At 46.9% G+C, this 19,371-nt stretch overlaps 4 protein-coding genes across 4 annotated transcripts; all 4 read left to right on the forward strand.

The window, feature by feature from the left end:
• The first annotated feature begins 619 nt into the window (after positions 1-619).
• LOC123057187 (uncharacterized) lies at positions 620-4,114 on the forward strand. Its single transcript, XM_044480290.1, has 2 exons — positions 620-763; positions 3,026-4,114. The coding sequence occupies exons 1-2, from the start codon at positions 620-622 to the stop codon at positions 4,112-4,114; spliced, it is 1,233 nt and encodes a 410-aa protein (XP_044336225.1).
• Positions 4,115-5,545: 1,431 nt separating this feature from the next.
• Positions 5,546-5,794, forward strand: LOC123059218 (putative glutaredoxin-C2). Its single transcript, XM_044481835.1, has one exon. It carries the CDS (start codon positions 5,546-5,548, stop codon positions 5,792-5,794), a length of 249 nt encoding a protein of 82 aa, XP_044337770.1.
• Positions 5,795-13,142: 7,348 nt separating this feature from the next.
• Positions 13,143-14,718, forward strand: LOC123059219 (putative glutaredoxin-C2). Its single transcript, XM_044481836.1, has one exon. It carries the CDS (start codon positions 13,243-13,245, stop codon positions 13,555-13,557), a length of 315 nt encoding a protein of 104 aa, XP_044337771.1. The 5' UTR covers positions 13,143-13,242; the 3' UTR covers positions 13,558-14,718.
• Positions 14,719-17,591: 2,873 nt separating this feature from the next.
• LOC123059220 (putative glutaredoxin-C2) lies at positions 17,592-18,166 on the forward strand. The gene has a single exon (XM_044481837.1). The coding sequence runs from the start codon at positions 17,731-17,733 to the stop codon at positions 18,043-18,045; it is 315 nt and encodes a 104-aa protein (XP_044337772.1). The 5' UTR covers positions 17,592-17,730; the 3' UTR covers positions 18,046-18,166.
• The last annotated feature ends 1,205 nt before the right edge of the window (positions 18,167-19,371 follow it).

The following is a 19,371-nucleotide window of genomic DNA, read 5'->3' on the forward strand; positions in this document are numbered from 1 at the left end:
TGGGAGAGGGGGGGCTGCGCCAGAACTTGGTTGCGGCTGCCCTCCTATCCTCCACATAAACCTGTGAATAGTTTCAAAACCAGATTGAAACTAGCCCAAACCATATATACCACTCAGCCTCTTTCATTCAGACCAATCCAGTCCAAACTTTAACCACCATAATCCAGACCAAACCAAACTACGTGCATTTTCCACCCAGCCCCAACCAAACCATTTTCCGTTTGTAGGTTGAAACTGCAATCTAAAACCATGGACACAAGAAGCTGGCGTGCTAGTCAACCAGGCCCGTGAGGATGGAGAACAGCGCACTAGCGTCCGCGTGCGCTTCCACACCGACCAACAGCTCTGGCTATGGGCGCCGCGCATAGTAGTTGATCTTCAGCTTCAAGTAGTTGGTCATCCTCGACGGATAGTAGCGCCGTGAGGTGGAGGCGGCGCTCGAGCGTGGGCACTGGGCACCAGAACACCTAGTCCGAGGGATAGGATGTCAAGGAGCCGGCGCGAGCAGCTGACATGCACCGCGAAGCTTTTGGTGACAAGAATGTACACGGGCGAGGCGGCGAGTGCGCCGACCAGCGCACATGGTCCGCAGCCGGAGGCGGGCTAGTGCACTGCGTCGATGAGGTTCACTGTCGATGCCATTGCCGCCCACATGTATGAGACACTCCAGTCTGCAGCGGCTGTGCGCTCGTCAGACAGACAGTCGGCGCTGGCAAGGGAGTCTGGGTCGGAGGCGTCGAAACCGGCCACGTCGACGACCATGGTCTACGGAGAGCTCCGGCACCGGCTTGCCGCCGGCTGGTCGTAGCCTTGGCGATCCTCCTCTGGTTGCTTGTACTCCATCAGGACATTAATGAATGGAATAGATTGAACTATGTAGTACGTAAGCTGGAGTGCAGTGAACTGAAGCTGGCCGTCTCATACAATTTAGTCGAGAGACTGGGTTATGTCCACAAATTGAAACGGTTTGAGATCAACTCGTTTGTGTCTAGATCAAACCAGTCAAATTCAGTGTTTGATAAATTCCAAACCACACCTGTTTTAAATTCTCAGCCCATTTACACCAACCAAACACAACCCAATAGGAAAACCAAACTGAAACTAAGGTTTCAAGTCCAAACTATTCCCAGGTCTACCCCCACATATATATAGGGGCAAGGGAGAGGGAGGCTGGCCCCTTCAGATCCAATCCGAGAAGGGGCGGCGGCCAGGGGGGTTTGCCTTGCCCCCCAAGGCAAGGAGGGCGCCCCCTTTAGGGTTCCCCCAAACCCTAGGCGCCTGGGTCCTAGGGGGGAGGCGCCCAGCCCACTAAGGGGCTGGTCCCTCTTCACACACAGCCCATAGGGCCCTCCGGAGCAGGTGAACCCTCCCGGTGGACCCCCGGAACCCCTTCGGTGGTCCCGGTACAATACCGGTAACTCCCTGAATTATTCCGGTGACCGTATGATGACTTTCCATATATAAATCTTTACCTCCGAACCATTCCGGAACTCTTCGTGACGTCCGGGATCTCATCCGGGACTCCGAACAATATTCGGTAACCACGTACATCTATTCCCTATAACCCTAGCGTCATCGAACCTTAAGTGTGTAGACCCTACGGGCTCGGGAGTCATACAGATATGCCCGAGACAACTTTCCGGTCAATAACCAACAGCGGGATCTGGATACCCATGTTGGCTCCCACATGCTCCACGATGATCTCATCGGATGAACCACGATGTCAAGGATTCAATCAATTCCGTACACAATTCCCTTTGTCTATCGGTACGATAATTGCCCGAGATTCGATCGTCGGTATCCCCATACCTTGTTCAATCTCGTTACCAGCAAGTCTCTTTACTCGTTCTGTAACACATCATCCCGTGATCAACTCCTTGGTCACATTGTGCACATTATGATGATGTCCTACCGAGTGGGCCCAGAGTTACCTCTCCATTACACGGAGTGACAAATCCCAGTCTCGATTCGTGCCAACCCAACAGACATTTTCGGAGATACCCGTAGTGCACCTTTATAGCCACCCAGTTACGTTGTGATGTTTGGCACACCCAAAGCACTCCTACGGTATCCGGGAGTTGCACAATCTCATGGTCTAAGGAAATGATACTTGACATTAGAAAAGTTTTAGCATACGAACTACACGATCTTGTGTTAGGCTTAAGATTGGGTCTTGTCCATCACATCATTCTCCTAATGATGTGATCCCGTTATCAACGACATCCAATGTCCATGGTCATGAAACCGTAACCATCTATTGATCAACGAGCTAGTCAACTAGAGGCTTACTAGGGACATGGTGTTGTCTATGTATCCACACATGTATCTGAGTTTCCTATGAATACAATTCTAGCATGGATAATAAACGATTATCATGAGCAAGGAAAAATAATAATAACCAATTTATTATTGTCTTTAGGGCATATTTCCAACAGAAAAAGCTATAATCGGTGTCGGACCGTGCCACGACATGTGTCCTAAAGCTGCAACCTGTGGCGACCCTGCAACAACCGGAGACCGGGCTATGGCGTGTGCCTGTGCTGCGACGACAGCAACAATGCGTGCGGCCGGGGCAGGCGGCGATGATGCGACTGTAGAGGTGGACTGGTGGCCAACGATTCCCTTTTTACGGTGATGCAAACATGGCGATGATGGGGAAGACCTTGTGCGCAACGGCGCCCTAAGGTCCTGATGTGCGACGACATCACGGGGTCCAACTGTGACCTGCACGAGGGCGTTGGTGCTTGCTCGTGCAAGAGGTTGGCAACTTGAGATGTGCGTGTGTCGTGTGAGACGATGCAAAGAGGACTAGACGCACGTGTGAGACGAAGATGACGTAAGGGATGATGCGGGGGCACAATCCAACCATTATTAGTGTCGTAATCCAATGGTGAAAAATGGACCGGCGGAATACTCGAGGATGAGATGCATCGTGTGAGGCCAAAATGGCGTAAGGGATGACACGAGGGCACAAACCAACCGTTACTAGTGTCCTGTATAATCCAACACCGGAAAATGGATCAAGAAGAAAGAGGAAGGAAACGCATTTTCAAAAAAAAAATGGATCAAGAAGAAAGAGCGCAACCCGCCCCGCCTCCTCGGCGTCTGCGTCGGCTACCCCGGCAGGTATCGTTTCGTGCCTCTCCCGCGGCAGCCTCCGGAGCTCGCCATCCCCATACGCCGCGCGACCTCCTCCTGCGACGCCGCCTTCGCTCGCAGATGCCCGCGAATCAAGAACTGCCGGAATGGTCGCCTCATCATCGAGGTCTTCCACGCCGGCAGATTCGATCACCCCCTCGTGGTGTCGCTTCTCGCCGGTGAGTCTTCAACCGTCCTCCCACAGATCCGGCCCCACCGTGACCGCTGGGTGCAGGGCACTCAAACGGGATTCACTGAGATGTTCCTACCCGAGGATGGGGGCCGCGACGGCATCACCTTGGTGAATCTGTGGAAGGACTGGCCAAAAGTGTATGCGGAGGTGTGCGTCCTTGGATCTGGCAGCTCTGGCCTCCCTGCCAGGGGCTCGGCAGAGATAGAGCTCCCTGATGACATCGTCTTCCATGAAATGCTACCACCCATCCATGGCAAAGTCTTCATGGTGACCAACTTAGGGTACACCTTGGGTCTAGATTTAGCCACCAGGATCCTTTTCACCCTGGAGCTACCAGTTGGATTGCGGGGCAACTATATGCTCTCATGTGCGGAAGATTCCGGTCTCTATCTCGTCAGTGCAGACGGGTTTCAGCTCAGTGTGTGGCTCCATCGGATGTCGGGCAATGATGGCGCAGGCTGGCTGCTGGTCGACACATTTTGTGTCAGTGTGGGTCAGGCATGCACACCTCGCGCGGAGGACAGTTGGGTTCCTCACGATGTTTGCCTTGATGTTGTCACGGTCGGGGACAATGCTGACTTTCTGTTCTTAGATCACCCAGCAAGTGGTGCTCTCTTTTATGTTCATCTGAGGAGCAGGGTGGTTGAGAAGGTCTATCAGAGGGGGGCAGATGAATGTGGGTATAAACGTGCGACTGCTGGCCACGTACGTGTCTCTCCTGTTATGATGATCTGGCCGCCTATCTTCCCAGCGCGGAATGTGTTTGATTGTTGTACTATCTAAACTGAGTATGAGTTCTGCAATAGAGAGGTATGTACTTTTGAGTTATTTCTCTTCCTAAAAACAATAGATATTGCAGTCATGTATGTTGGGTCTTAAGAACATGTGTTTCATTTCAGTTAAAAAACCTGGAGTTTGCAGAGGTTTATTGAAATATATCCAGCAAAACTGCACTGATCTTCTAAGCTGACAGTAGTTTGTATAAGATATTCCATATATGATTGCTTTCTGGTAATGATCGGTTGCCTAGGAAAACTTTGGATGGTGACCAAATAAAAATGGCAAGCAGCAAATGGAAGAGAAATAACTGAAAATATAGCTTTTGGCAAGGAAGTTTCTTTTGTATTCTTGACAGGGATGTCTCAAGCGATAAGACGGTATGCATGTGTTGTGATGTCCATTTTTATTAAAACTGACTTGTCTACAAGCTATAATCCACCCATCATCACTAGTTCACTACTTCAGTTCTAAGGGAAAATTTGATACTCCCTCTGTAAATTAATATAAGAGCATTTAGATCACTAAAATAGTGATCTAAACGCTCTTATATTAGTTTACGGAGGGAGTAGATGCCATTAGATGAAGTTTTATCCCAATGGCAGCCAGAACAAGAAGTGATGCTTGGTGCCCACAAACTCCACAACAATGGTATTCCTCATCACGGACAAATAGCAAAAAAAGTAAATTAGAGTGCTAGCTTATCAGAAATCTGATTAATCATCAACTGAAGCATTGATTTGAATGATACCACCATCCATTTTTCTATATATGATAGTAATAACTAAAGTTCAGCCTATCTCGAATCCTGACTCTTCTTCATTTTTAGGCATCATTACAAAAAAAAATATCAAAGATTAGCTACACTCCTGACCATAGCTAACTATATCACTTTGCTCCCTCACAAAAGCAAAGAGTACACGAGGTGCTAGAATTCATTAGATGGAGTTTTATCCCAAATTCCCAATGGTGTCCAGAAAAAAGAATCCAAACCTAGCTTATCAGGAACTTGATGAATCATCAGCTGAAGCAGTGATTTCGTTCGGTACCACCATCCTTTTTTCCATAGATATGATACTAATAGCTAAACTTCTGCCTGTCTTGAATCTCGATTCTTCTTTAAAAATTACTTATTGAGCACATCATTAAAAATATTATCAGAGATTAGCCACTCTCCTGGCCATAGCTAACTATGGTTTTGGCCCCTCCCAAAAGCAAAGATACAAAAGGTGGTAGAATAGAACCTTCCAACAGAGAACATATATTCTACCCAATCAGACACATCTATAAATAAGCACCGTTGGGTCATCAGCATCATAAAACACCAAGAAACAACAGCCTACATCTAGCTCAAGTGAACTGAACTGATCAGATGATCGACCACAAAGCCCCAAAAAACAACATCCTACAGCCAGCCACCAATTGGCTCGATCAGCAATGGTGGACAGGGTGACGAAGCTGGCATCGCAGCGCGTGGTGGTGATCTTCGGTGTGAGCAACCGCTTCATGTGCCATGTGGTGAAGACGCTCTTCACGGAGCTGGGCGTGAGCTGGACGGTGCACAAACTGGCAAAGGACCCCTGGGGGAAGGACGTCGAGAGGGCGCTTGCTGGCATGGTCATGACACTGCACCTTGGCGGCCAGCTTGTGCCGCTCCTCAGCCAGGCTGGTGCCCTCTGGCTCTGAAGAGTCAAGGACAACAGTGGCTGATGCGTGTGTGCAGTTATGTGTGATCGCAGCCTCAAAATCGAGCCAAGCTAGTGATCATGTAGTGCGTGCAGTGCAGCTACATAGTTTTGGAAAGCTCATCAAACATATCAACGGTTAGGGATGAAAATGGAGTGGAAACTTTTCGCTTTTCTCGTGGAAAAACGAAAATGGAAAGAAAATATGGAAATGGAAATTTGCAAAATGGAAACGAAAAATGGATTTTTTTTACGCGGAAATGGAAACAAAACAGAACGTTGTTTTCTGGCGGAACAGGCATGGAAATGGAACTTTCCGTTTTCGTGAATATGAAATTTCCATCTTTACTATGAGACTATGGCTGCTTTACAGCACAACCACCAAACAAAACACAATGACACGGTGAGCAAAATGACCCATGGGAGGCCCAATTCCACGACCATGCACGTAGTCTAGACCCTCCCCTATGCAATTCTCCAGTACTACTATAATACTATACTGAGTCGCTAACCTAATTATATTATTTGGTAGCCATGTTAATAATTGATCAAGTTTATTACTGTGCTTGTGTTTTTCTATGGTTAGGGTTATTAAGTTCCGACCAACACCTGCTTATGTTTCCGTGTCCGCCCTGTATTCGCTCGGTGTTCGTTTCCGGCAGTATATGCTTCCATATTCATTACCGGGGTTTCTGTATTCATTTTCACTTTAAAAAAAGGGCAGCCCGGTGCACGTAACTCCCGCTTGAGCAGGGTCCGGGGAAAGGTCCGACCGCTTTGGGTGTATAATATGCAGCCTTTCCTTACATTTCTGTAAGAGGTTGTTTCCAGAAACCCATGACCTCATGGTCACAAAGCAACAGCTTTACTGCTGCGCCAAGGCTCCCCTTCATTCATTTCCACTTCCACAGTCATGATCTTTCAGTTTTGCCGCTTGTTGTCATATGACAGAAGCAATGGATGCTTTGTGATGAGCATTGTGAGCAATATTAAAGGAGCTTATGCTTATCTTATCATATTGTTGCTTAATTTGATGCTTTGCTTCATTTAGCCAGCTGTTGTGCTAAGATCATGAGAGAATCCACGGTATATATAATGCTCCTCCGTAAATGGAGAATATCATGTCATATCGTACACATTTTTCTCGAAGCTATATAACAGTAGTAGATAACTGGAGGTAGATGCACTAATTCAGGGAGATTAGTATGTTGAGATAGATGCACTGGTCCAGTGAGCTAGGTATGGTATGAGCTAAGAAGAAGGATCTACCTAGGCTGCATTTGGCGTCGCAGTGGATCATTTGTTTGTCAAATAAATATTTTTCTACTTTAAGCGAATGATGTCGATGATTGGAGGTAGAGCACTTCATGGGCCAGGGTGACCTCCATGTCGCTTTACAAATCCCACAGAAACTCCAAATACATGCTGTCGTCATAAGTACAGACACACCGATTGGGTGCTCTTTGTTTAACCCTTTTCTTGTATACTTTTGTTGCTAATTTTCCATCGCAGATTACAAAATAAGTACATGCAACACAATTCAGAAACCACAAACTGGGGTGTTTAGATAGTAGTTGATATAAAGGTCTAAGAGATATGGTAGGTCAAGATTAGCCTTCTTTTCATTCTAGGGTCTTTTCGGTAATCTCATCCCTATCACGAGAAATTAAGAGATATGTCAAGACTTCTGTAACAAAGTGAAAAAAATGTTTTTCACTATCAAGTTCGCACACTAGCTAGTTTGACAGTGTAATGTAATCCTGGTATCCATGCATAGGATTGGCAGTCTTTTTTGGGAAGTTTGTACCTCTAGTTGTTGAAACACTATCCCTCATGACATAGCTTATCATCGCATCCCGAATAGGAAGGTATGTTGCTGACGAGGTAATGGAAATTGATGAGAAATCAAAATTATCTGGATGGTTTGATTGGACTCTGACTAATGTATGATATTTCACTGTGTTTAATTTCTCTCCTTGGTTTGAATAATGTTAGCATGCATAGAATTTGTCATGACTGTCGAAACAATGTGTGCAACTCTATATGCTATATCCTGATGCAAAATACAGTAGATTCTTGCATGTAATGGTTACCAACTTGATTAGCAGATACTAAGCTTAGCAATGCAAATGTGTAGTGTTCATGTCACAGACTCACAGCCGTAGAACACCAGGTGTTGCAGTCATGTCAGATTGATCTTAATAACTTTTGTCATTTCATTAAAAGAAGGTGTGAAGTTTACAGAAGTGCATTTTGCGAGATATCCACCCGAACTGCGCTGAATCTTCTAAGCTTGACTGCAGTGTGTATAAGTTATTGCATATATGAGGACTTGTCAGTAATGAAGTTTTTTTCTTTTGGGCCGAAACAGAAGGAGCTCTGCCTTTGCATTGAAGATAAGGAATTTATCATAGCGACCAGTGGTGTAAAAAAAACCTTTGGAAGACAGATAAGTAGAAATGAGGAGCAGCAACTGGAACAGAAATGACTGGAAGTACAACCTGTGGCAAGGAAACTTCATTTGTGTTCAGAAGGGAAGGCTCAAACGATACAACAAGGTGGGCATGTTGAGAGTTAGTTGTGATATCCATCTTACACATTAAAACTTGCTTATTTTTTTGCAAAAAAAGTACAATCCATCCATCATCACCAGTTCACTATTAGTAGTTCTAGGGGAGATTGTTAGGTGTGATGTGGAGCTAGTTTTCTACTTAATTTGTGGCATCCATTAAATGGAGGGGTTTTAGATGTGATGCATCATGTCCACAACTCTACACAACCAGTATTCCTTCTCATGCACAAATGGCAAAAAACTAGAAATTAGAGTGGATCTAAATCTAGCTTATCAGGACTTGTTGAATCACCAGCTGAAGCACTGATTCAGTTGATACCACAAAAGTTAAGCCTATCTCGAATCTTGATTCTTCGCATCATTTTTCTATGTGTGATACTAACAACAAAAGTTCAGCTTGTCAAGAATCTTGATTCTTCTTCATCTTTACTTATTCGAGACACTATTAAAAAATATCAAAGATCAGCTGCTCTGGTCGCCATAGAAAATATTAAAAAATATCAAATACCCACGTGTCGATTGAGGTCTCCTCCTATGAAGAGCTTCTCTCCAATTGGAACACTCATAATCATGTCCTCAAGGCCTTCCCAGAACTCTTGTTGATCAAGATGCCTACGCCATTTCTGTTTGCACACGTCCCTGTGTACCACAGCTTGAAGCCGGTATCCTCCACCTCCTTACGAAAAAGGGTTTCCCCACGCTTTATATTATAAAGCGTGAACCACAACAACAAAGCATCTAATACAAACGCACACCACACACCCAAGGCAAGATACATGAATGCCGGGCACCGACACACAACCACAACGACTACAAAGCACCTAAAAGATGAGCAAAAAGAATCCGCTTAGAGCTGACGGAGAACACCACCACAAGGAGCGATCGTCCAGGAGGATGTGTAACGGACATGCCGGACCGAGGACTCCAAGACGGTGCCTCCAGGAAGGGCACGACCACGAACGTCGCCACCGTCCGATTCGAGGATCGAGTTTTCACCCGGAGTACAGATGGAAGGGGTAGAAGCACCACGACGGATTCTGCAAGGACCACAAGACGTCCACGGACGCCGTCATCGTCGACCAGTACACAGACTGGGTAGGTGATGTACCCTGGTGCTTCAACTCTTCCGCCGCCCCGGTCCGTCAACACACTAGCCATGCCGCCCAAGCGGCATGGTTGCCTGCCCGCATCCGAGCCGCACAGCCCGCCCACGACCAACGCACGGCTCCCACCGCTAAGGCCACCGCCCCTCCATGAGACCACCCTGTAGTAACCAAAGGCCACGCCTTTGCTCAGATTGGCAACCCCAACCACCTCCAGAATCGCCGACGGCCAGCCTGCCTCGGGAAGGGCTGCGACCATACATCGACCGGGGAAGGGGAAGGTGGAGAAGTGGCCCATGGCCACGACCGGTGCCTTGCCGGCTCCAGCTCCCCCCCCCCCCCCCGAAACCGAGTTCCACCCCCGCGTCGAAGGCCCAGGGCATCGGAAGGCATCGGCCGCCGCCAGACGCCGGAGAGGGAGGGTGGACGAGCTGCCGCCGCCGCTGCCCAGAGACGCCACCAGGGGGACTCGCCCGAGCCGAGCGCCGCCACCCAGCCGTGAGGGCCCGACTGGGAGGGAGCAGCTCACCACCTCCGCTGCCGCGCCGCCCCCCACCAGAGACCACGGCAAGAGGCCACCCGCAACCCGGTCAGCCGCAACCCGTGGCGTCGGACGTGACGCTGAGGCGCTGCCGGAACACCGCCGCCGACGCCACACCAGCCCTCACCACCGCCATGCCATCCGCCGCCCGACGCCACGCCGCCATCACCGGCCTGCTCCGGGGCGCCGCCATGCCTGACACCGAGCGCTGCGCCCCGCCCGCGAGATCGGATCCGCGCCAACCCCACGCGCGAGGGACGAGAAGGCCCCGCCGCCGTCGGAGACGACTGGGCTTCGCCCGGCCGCGCCCTTTGGCGGTGGCGAGGGAGGAGGGGGGAGGCGGAGGGGTGTTCGGCGGTGGAGATTTGGGGCCCTCCCCGGCGCCTCGCGGGTGGCAGCGGGGGAGGGAGGGAGGGAACCCTAGGGGGTGGAACTTGTGGAAGGAGATTCACCCAACTGTTTATCTGCCCTACTAAGCTCTTCATCCTCCACCTCCTTCACCTTCTGCCCCCTCCATTTGGTTTCTTGGACGCAAAGGTTATCAACACCTCTCCTCACCGTTGTATCCACTAGCTCCCGAAGCTTACCTGTCAGGGACCCTACGTTACAGCTACCTAAGCAGATCCTCCTAGTCTCGGCTAGCTTCCATACCCTTCGCACTTGTCGAATCAAATGCGAAGATCCTTGCTCATTTTCCAATACAGCCGGGCGTCGATGTAGCGCGTCACTAAGGATGCGATGACCTGATCCTCGGTCATTTGCCACCGTATCCAGATGAAGATACGTCGCGCCACCGGGAGGGGGGGCTTGCCCATTTGACACCACACCCGGGTCTCGATGTGGCGCGACGCTGAGAGGGTTACAGCCGGGCGTCGATGTAGCGCGTCACTAAGGATGCGACCGAAGATCCTTGCTCATTTTCCAATACAGCCGGGCGTCAATGTAGCGCGTCACTAAGGATGCGACGACCTGATCCTCGGTCACTTGCCACCGTATCCAGATGAAGATACGTCGCGCCACCGGGAGGGGGGGGCTTGCCCATTTGACACCACACCCGGGTCTCGATGTGGCGCGACACTGAGAGGGTTACACCCCAATGAAAATCTTTTTGGTTTCATCTCCATAAGAGTGGCTGACTTTTGATGTTGCCTCGCCAAGCCTATCACAAACCTCCTCCTTTACCAAGGCTTGGGACCGGCTATGTTGAGACAACATAGGCGGAGTTCGATTGGGTGCTATTTGTTTAACTCTTTTTGTAATACTTTTGTTGCTAATTTTCCATCGCTGATTACAAAATAAGTACATTGCAACGCAATTCATTAACCACAAACTGAGTATGTTTAGATAGTAGTTGATATAATGGTCTAAAAGATATGGTAGGTCAAGATTAACCTTTTTATTCTGCGTTCTTTTGGTAATCTCACCCCTATCACGGAGTTAAGAGATATGTCAAGGCTTCTGTTACAAAGTGAAAATGTGTTTTCGCTATCAAGTTCGAACACTAGCTAAGTTTGACTCTGTGTAATCCTTTTATCCATGCATAAGGTTGGCGGTCTTTTTTGGGAAGTTTGTGCCCCTATTTGTTGAAAGCACTATCCCATATTACATAGCTTACTGAGGTAACGGAAATTGATGAGAAATCATAATTCTGTGGATGGGTTTGAGTGGATCTTCTCTGACTAATGTATGCTATTTCACTGTGTTTAATTCCTCTCCTTGGTTTGAACATGTTTGCATGCATAGAATTTGTCATGACTGTCGAAACAATGTGTGCAACTCTTATCTGTCATTTGCCAGATATATACAAAATATAGTAGATTCTTGCATGTACTGGTTACCAACTTGATTAGCAGATACTGAGCTTAGCAATGCAAACGTGTAGAGTCCATGTCGCATACTTGCATCCGTAGAACACTAGGTGTTGTAGTCATCCTAGATTGATCTTAATGACCTTTGTCATTTCATTAGAAGAACGTGAAGTTTACATAAGTGTATTGCGAGATATCCACCTGAACTGCACTGAATCATCTCAGCTTGACTGCAGTGTGTATAAGATATTGCATATATGAAGACTTGTCAATAATGATGACTTTTTTTTAGCCGAAATAGAAGTAGCTCTGCCTTTGCATTGTAGATAAGGAATGACCCCCTGTGTTTGACCTTTGTAATATCTTCACTGGGCATGACTTCTAAGCTTGACTGCAGTGTTTATAAGATATTGCCAATATGAAGACTTGTCGGTAATGAAGATTTTATCATGGCGATCAGTCGTGTGAAAATACTTGAGAAAATGGGTAAGTAGAAATGAGGAGCAGCAACTGGAACAGAAATGACTGAAACTGCAACTTGTGGCAAGGAAGCTTCATTTGTGTTCAGGAGGGATGGCTCAAACGATACAACAAGGTGAGCATGTTGAATGTTTGTTGTGATATCTATCTTTCACATTAGAACTTTTATATTGTCCCAAAAAAATATTGTCCAATCCATCCATCATCACTAGTTCACTACTAGTAGTTCTAAGGGAGATCGTTAGGTGTGATCTGTAGCTAGTTCTGTACTTAATTTTGTGATATCCATTAGATAAAGGGGTTTAGATGTGATGCATCGTGTCCACGACTCCACACAATTGGTATTCCTTCTGATGCACAAATGGCAAAAGCAGCTGATTAGAGTGTATCCAAATCTAGCTTATCAGGGACCTGTTGAATCACCAGCTGAAGCATCGATTCAGTCGATACCACAAAAGTTCAGCCTATCTCGAATCTTGATTCTACACCATTTTTCTGTGTGATACTAAAAACAAAAGGTCAACCTGTCTCGAATCTTGATTCTTGTTTATCTTACTCGAGACTATTAAAAAATATCAATGGTTAGAAACTCTACTGTCCATAGCTAACTGTATGATTTTGGCCCCTCCCAATTCCCAAAAGCAAAGATTAGATAAGGTGGTAGAATAGAACCTTTAGACAGAGAAGATATATTCTACCCGATTAGCCACATCTCATAGCGATTCCCTTGCACTTCAATTAAGTGTGCAATCCTGCGCCGACCACTCCCTCCTCTTTACCCGCCGTGGTCATCTATAAATAAGCACGCTGGGTCATCACTATCATCCAACTCCAAGAAACAACAGCTTACACCAAGTTCAAGTGAAGTGAGCTGATCAGATCAACCGGACACAAAGCCCAAAGAAACAATGGCCTACAGCTAGCCACCAATTCGCTCGATCAGCGATGGCGGACAGAGTGACGAATCTGGCGTCGCAGCGGGCGGTGGTGATCTTCGGAGCGAGCAACTGCTGCATGTGCCACGTGGTGAACACACTCTTCACAGAGCTGGGCGTGAGCTGGACGGTGCACGAGCTGGACAAGGACCCCCGCGGGAAGGACGTCGAGAGGGTGCTCGTTGGCATGGTCGGACGCAACCCGCCTGCGCCGGCCGTCTTCATCGGCGGCAGACTTGTCGGCACCACCGACCAGGTCATGATGCTGCACGTTGGCGGCCAGCTCGTGCTGCTCCTCCGCCAGGCCGGCGCCCTCTGGCTCTGAAGAGTCAAGGCTCAAGGACAGCAGTGGCTGATGCATGCGTGCAGTTGTGTGTGATCGCTAGAGATCATATGGTGCGTGCAGTGCAGCTACATAATTTTGGAAAGGTCATCAAACATATTAACGGTCATGATCTTTCAGTTGTACCTCTTTTTGTCATGAAAACAGTAGAAAGGATGCTCTGTAAGAGATAAGCATCCTGAGCAATATTAAAAGAGCTTATTCTTGTTATCTTGTTGTCGTTGCTTAACTAATTTGATGCTTTGGGCGCAGGCTGGGCGCAGGCTGGGCGGCAGCGGCGTTTGACGCGTCGTCATCTTCCTGAAGGTGCCGCCTTGGGTGAGTTGGGGGTGTGCAGGGGCGATGGGTGTGGTTGTCAAGTGTGTGGCGGCTTTGCAGGTGGAGGTGGCGCCATGGTCTTCTTGTTGGGGCAGTGCTCTGCTGTTTGGTTGTCCGTTGCCTGACTTGTGGCTGTTTGCTCGCCGGCTCTCAGTGCCATGGCATGGACGGGATGAAGATAGGGTTCTTTCCCCGTTGGCAGCAACAGGGCATGGAAGGCTTGAACTTGGTGCTGATTCCAGCGGGTGCTGTCCTGCTATCTGCATTGGCTGCCTTGGATCCTCTGCTTGCAAGTTCTTCTTCAACCTCGCTCAACAACAGCTTCTCTTCCTTGGGTGTGGGTTATTGTGTCTTGATGAGGCTCTTCGTTTGGTGTTCTTAGCGCAGCAGGTGGGTCGTGCTGAGAATCTCCCATGGTGACCTGGAAGCTTGTACCAATCCTTGCTCAGGGGAACATTGCCACTTGCCAATGGTACGGCGCCCTTCGATCCAGGGCGAGGAGCAGGGGTCCCCTTCGGAAGTGGAGAGGGTCAGTACGAGGACGGCGTCCACCTATCGGAGTAGATGAGGGCATGTCCATCTTTGTTGGGCTGTAACTCCCCCTGAAGTTTGCTCTCTGTCAGGGTTATGGTGCTCCACTCGCGCATTGAAGGGCTTCAGCAACATCAAGCTAGTCTGTACTGCTCATTTCCTGTTTGCTTGTACGTGTTGGGGCTAGGAAGTTGTTTCGGGCATCACCTTGTATCTGCCGTCTTTTTTTTTTGTTTTCCTTTTCTTTTGCTTGTTTGCTATGCTTCGTTGTAACTGTGGGTGTTTGTATCTCCTGGCCGGTTGATGGCTTTGTTAATTCAAAGCCGGGCTCTCCTTGAGCCTTCGTTCTAAAAAAAACTAATTTGATGCTTTGCTTAATCTGGCTGTCTGTTGTGCTAAAGCCGTGAGAGAGAATAATCCACGGTATATATATAACGTTGCTCAGTAAATTGGAGTATATTGTGTCATAGCGCACACGTTTTTGTCGGACTTCTGAAAATTAAGGACGGCAGTGGCTGGTGCGTACATGCAGTTACGTGTTATCTCAGCCTCAAAATTGAGGTATTAAGCTAGTGTTCATATAGTGTGTGCAGTGCAGCTACTGATTTTGGAAAGGTCATCGAACATATTAACGACATGATCTTTCAGTTTTACCCAACGTCTTGAATAGACAATAGTGGGCTATAGCCCCGCGATAGCGCCGCTATTGGTGATTTAGAGGACTGCCGCTATTTAAAACAGTGGTTTTACCTCTTGTTGTTATATGACAGGAATGGATGCTTTGTAAGAGATGAGCATCCTGAGCAATATTAAAGGATTTTTGTTTATCTTTTCGTTGCTTAATTTGATTTGATGTTTTGCTTAATTTAGCTGGTTGTTGTGTTAAAACTTTGAGAGAATCTACGGTATATATAATGCTCCTTAGTAAATGGAGAATATAGTGTCATATCGTACACCTTTTTTTGGAGCTATATAATGGTAGTACATAACTGGAGGTAGATGGACTGATTCAGGGAGGTTAGTATGTTTAGGTAGATGCACTGGTCCAGTGAGCTCGGATTGCACGAGCTCGGTACTAAGGATCTACCTAGGCTGCATTTGGCATCGCAGTGGATCACTTGTTTGTCCAATAAATGTTTTTGTGCCTGCCGTGATCCTTTTTTTTTGGTACACTTTTGTTGCTGATTTTCCGCCGCAGATTAGAAAATAAGTACATTTCAACGCAGTTCAGTAACCACAAACTTAGTGGGTTTAAATAGCAAAATTGATATAAAGGTCTAAAAGAGATACATGGAGGCTTCTGTAACAAAGTGAACAAGTGTTTTTCATTCTACGTTCTTTTTGGTAATTTCATCCCTATGATGGAGAACTTAACAGATACGTCGAGGCTTCTGTAACAAAGTGAACAAGTGTTTTTCACTATCAAGTTCGCACACTAACTAGTTTGAAAGTGAAATGTGGTCCTGGTATCCATGCATAAGATTGAGGTGGTGTTTGTTTCTTTTATTTTACCCATGTTTGTTGAAGGCACTGCCCCTCATGACATAGCCTATCATCCCATCCTGAACAAAGTTTTCTTGCCATCTCTCCTTTGATACAATGACAAAATCACCATAGGAACAGTGTCGTGTATATACATGTGAATGAAATTTCCATAAAAGGAAAAGAGGTACATGCTGAACTTAAGATTTTCTTGTTTGGATTTTACAATCTTCAGTGGTTGGCTGGTTGCTTAACTAAAACCTGGTCTAGAAAGGATAAAAGTACAGTCAAGTCAAGGAATTCGAAATAGTCAACCCGATATCTCTCCCTTTATGATGATCTATCCGCCTGTTTTCCCGGCACGGGATGTAGGGCATGATAAGAGGAACGACGCCCCTTGTGTTTGATCTTTGTAATATCATCACTGGGTATGACTTCTGTAATAGGAAGGTATGTTGCTGACGAGGTAACGGAAATTGATGAGAGAAAAATTATCTAGATGGGTTTGATTGCATCTCCTTTGATTAATGTATGTTGTTTCACTGTGTTTAATGCCACTCTTTAGTTTGAAACGTGTTTATGCATGCATTGAATTTGTCATGACTGTCTAACAATGTGTGCAACTCTATCTGCAGTGGTGCAAGAGTCATCTTAATAACATCTGTCATTTCATTAAATGAACTTGAAGTGCACAGAAGCGTATTGTGAGATATCAACCAGAACTGCAGTGAATCTTCTAAGCTTGACTGCAGTGTTTACAAGATATTTTCCAATATGAAGACTTGCTGGTGATGAAGATTTTATCATGGCGATCAGTAGTGTAAAAATTCCTTCGCAAGACAGGTAAGTAAAAATGAGGAGCAGCAATTGGAACAGAATGACTGAAAGTACAACTTGTGATAGGGAAGCTTCATTTGTGTTCTGGACAGGTATGGCTCAAATGATACAACAAGGTGAGCATGTTGAAAGTTAGTTGTGATATCCATCTTTCACATTAAAAGTTATTTATTTTTTCCAAAACATTTTTGTCCAATCCATCCATCATCACTAGTTCCCTACTTGTAGTTGTCGGGGAGATCGTTAGGCGTGTTTTCTACTTAATTTTGTGGTATCCATTAGATAAAGGGGTTTTAGATGTGATGCATCATGTCCACAAACTCCACGCCGATGGTATTACATCATGTCCACAAACTCCACGCCGATGGTATTACTTCTCACGCACAAATGGCAAAAAACTAGGAATTAGACTGTATCTAACCTAGCTTATCAGGAACCTGTTGAATCATCAGCTGAAGCATTGATTCAGTTGGTACCACAAAAGTTAAGCCTATCTCGAATCTTGATTCTTCACGCCATTTTTCTATGTATGGTACTAACAACAACAGTTCAGCCTGTCCCAAATCTTGATTCTTCTTCATCTTTACTTATTCGAGACACTATTTAAAAATAAATATCAAGGATCAGCCACTCTCGTGGTCGTAGCTAACTGTATGATTTTGGCCTGTCCCAATTCTCAAAAGCAAAGATTACAAAAGGTGGTAGAATAGAACCTTTAGACAGAGAACATATATTCTTCCCGATTAGCCACATCTCTCATAGTGATTCCCCTGCACCTCAATCAAGCCTGCAACACTACGCCGACCACTCCCTCTTCACCCGCCGCAGTCATCTATAAATAAGCACCGTTGGGTCATCACCATCATCCACTCCAAGAAACCAGCAACCTACATCAAGCTCAAGTGAAGTGAGCTGACCAGAATATATCAATCACAAAGCCTGAAGAACAACAGCATACAGGCTAGCCACCAATTCGCTCGATCTCCAATGGCGGAAAGAGTGACGAAGCTGGCGTCGCAGCGGGCGGTGGTGATCTTCGGGGTGAGCAACTGCTGCATGTGCCACGCGGTGAAGACGCTCTTCACGGAGCTGGGCGTGAGCTGGGTGGTGCACGAGCTGGACAAGGACCCCCGCGGGAAGGACGTCGAGAGGGCGCTCGCCGGCATGGTCGGACGGAGCCCGCCCGTGCCTGCGGTCTTCATCGGCGGCAGGCTCGTCGGCCCCACCGACAAGGTCATGACGCTGCACCTCAGTGGCCAGCTGGTGCCGCTCCTCCGCCAGGCCGGCGCCCTTTGGCTCTGAACTGAAGAGTCAGGGACAGCAGTGGGCAGTGGCTGTGCGTGCGTGCAGTTATGTGTGATCGCTAGGGATCATATAGTGCGTGCAGTGCGGCTACATAATTTTGGAAAGGTCATCAAACATATTAACGGTCATGATCTTTCAGTTGTACCTCTTGTTGTCATATGACAGAAGGAAAGGATGCTTTGTAAGGAAGAGCATCCTGAGCAATATCAAATGCGCTTATGCTTATCTTGTGTTGCTTAATTTGATTTGATGATTTGCTTAATTTAGCTAGCTGTTGTGCTAAGGCCGTTATATATAGTATCATATTGCACACATTTTTCTGGAGCTATAGAATACTCCATCGATGACCGGAGTGATTCAGAGAGGTCAGTGTGTTGATGTAGATACCTAATCCAGTGAGCTCAGTTTGATGAGGTAGATGCACACTGGTCCAATGAGCTCGGTATGGTACTTGTGCTGATGTGGCACGCTGCATTTGAAAGACACTGCTGATGGCATGGCGTATTCATTTCAATTTCCACCATCAAACTTTGGTGCCTGCCTGCGATGGAACCCAAAACCCTCGAGAGCAAAGCAGAGTCAAGAACGCAGGAAGCAGGGCAGAGCCAGAAAGGGGAAATTGGGCTGCTGCTACGGCCCGTTTGCCATGTCACTGCTGAAAAAATCAATATGGGCAGCCTAGGTGGCAGTGGCCTTTAACATTGGCAACACAACAAGGTGAAGTGATTCTTGAGACCTTTCTTTCACGCTCGAGACAGGAATATAACCCACTTGTAGATATTGTTAGTTATATAGATATACTACTAGATGTGTTAAAAAAAGATATAATACTAGATGTGTGCACGTACGCTTGGTGATTCGAGTGCGTGGTGGCACATATTCGCGTTATCGTATCCTCCTACTTATTCATTCGCTCCTACTGTGGCGCGCCGACGGGGTGGGATGCGATGCGAGCCATAAGAATCCTCGTCGATACTCTATATGCATGTTCCTGGCCGGCCGAGTTGACCTTGATCCATTCAGATGAGAAATGCTCGCCGGGCCGAAAGTTGAACCATGTGGCCAACACAGACAGATTCGAGGACCTTTCTCCTGGTTTATGCTATAGATTTATTAAGACACAAGTGTGTAGTGCAGACAAGAACTAGGTTTTGAGACGATACCTGACTAGGAGATAAATCTTTATGTTCCATATATTTTCCCTAGATTATACTCCTATCAGATTAAGACAAGTTTTAATATTACTAAAGTTTTGCATCCCCATTAGGGTTTCTCTTTCCCTCTTCTGTTTATGGCGGCTAGGATGCTTATCCCCACCAAGCT

The sequence above is a fragment of the Triticum aestivum genome, chromosome 3A (assembly GCF_018294505.1).
Source record: "Triticum aestivum cultivar Chinese Spring chromosome 3A, IWGSC CS RefSeq v2.1, whole genome shotgun sequence".
In the NCBI taxonomy this organism is placed as follows: domain Eukaryota; kingdom Viridiplantae; phylum Streptophyta; class Magnoliopsida; order Poales; family Poaceae; genus Triticum; species Triticum aestivum.

Bases quoted from the DNA above. Each gene is read 5' to 3' on its own strand.
- LOC123057187 (XM_044480290.1), top strand. From the start codon at position 620: ATGAGGTTCACTGTCGATGCCATTGCCGCCCACATGTATGAGACACTC. The intron at 764-3,025 runs GTCTACGGAGAG...AAATGGATCAAG, and splicing joins CGGCCACGTCGACGACCATG to AAGAAAGAGGAAGGAAACGC.
- LOC123059218 (XM_044481835.1), top strand. From the start codon at position 5,546: ATGGTGGACAGGGTGACGAAGCTGGCATCGCAGCGCGTGGTGGTGATC.
- LOC123059219 (XM_044481836.1), top strand. From the start codon at position 13,243: ATGGCGGACAGAGTGACGAATCTGGCGTCGCAGCGGGCGGTGGTGATC.
- LOC123059220 (XM_044481837.1), top strand. From the start codon at position 17,731: ATGGCGGAAAGAGTGACGAAGCTGGCGTCGCAGCGGGCGGTGGTGATC.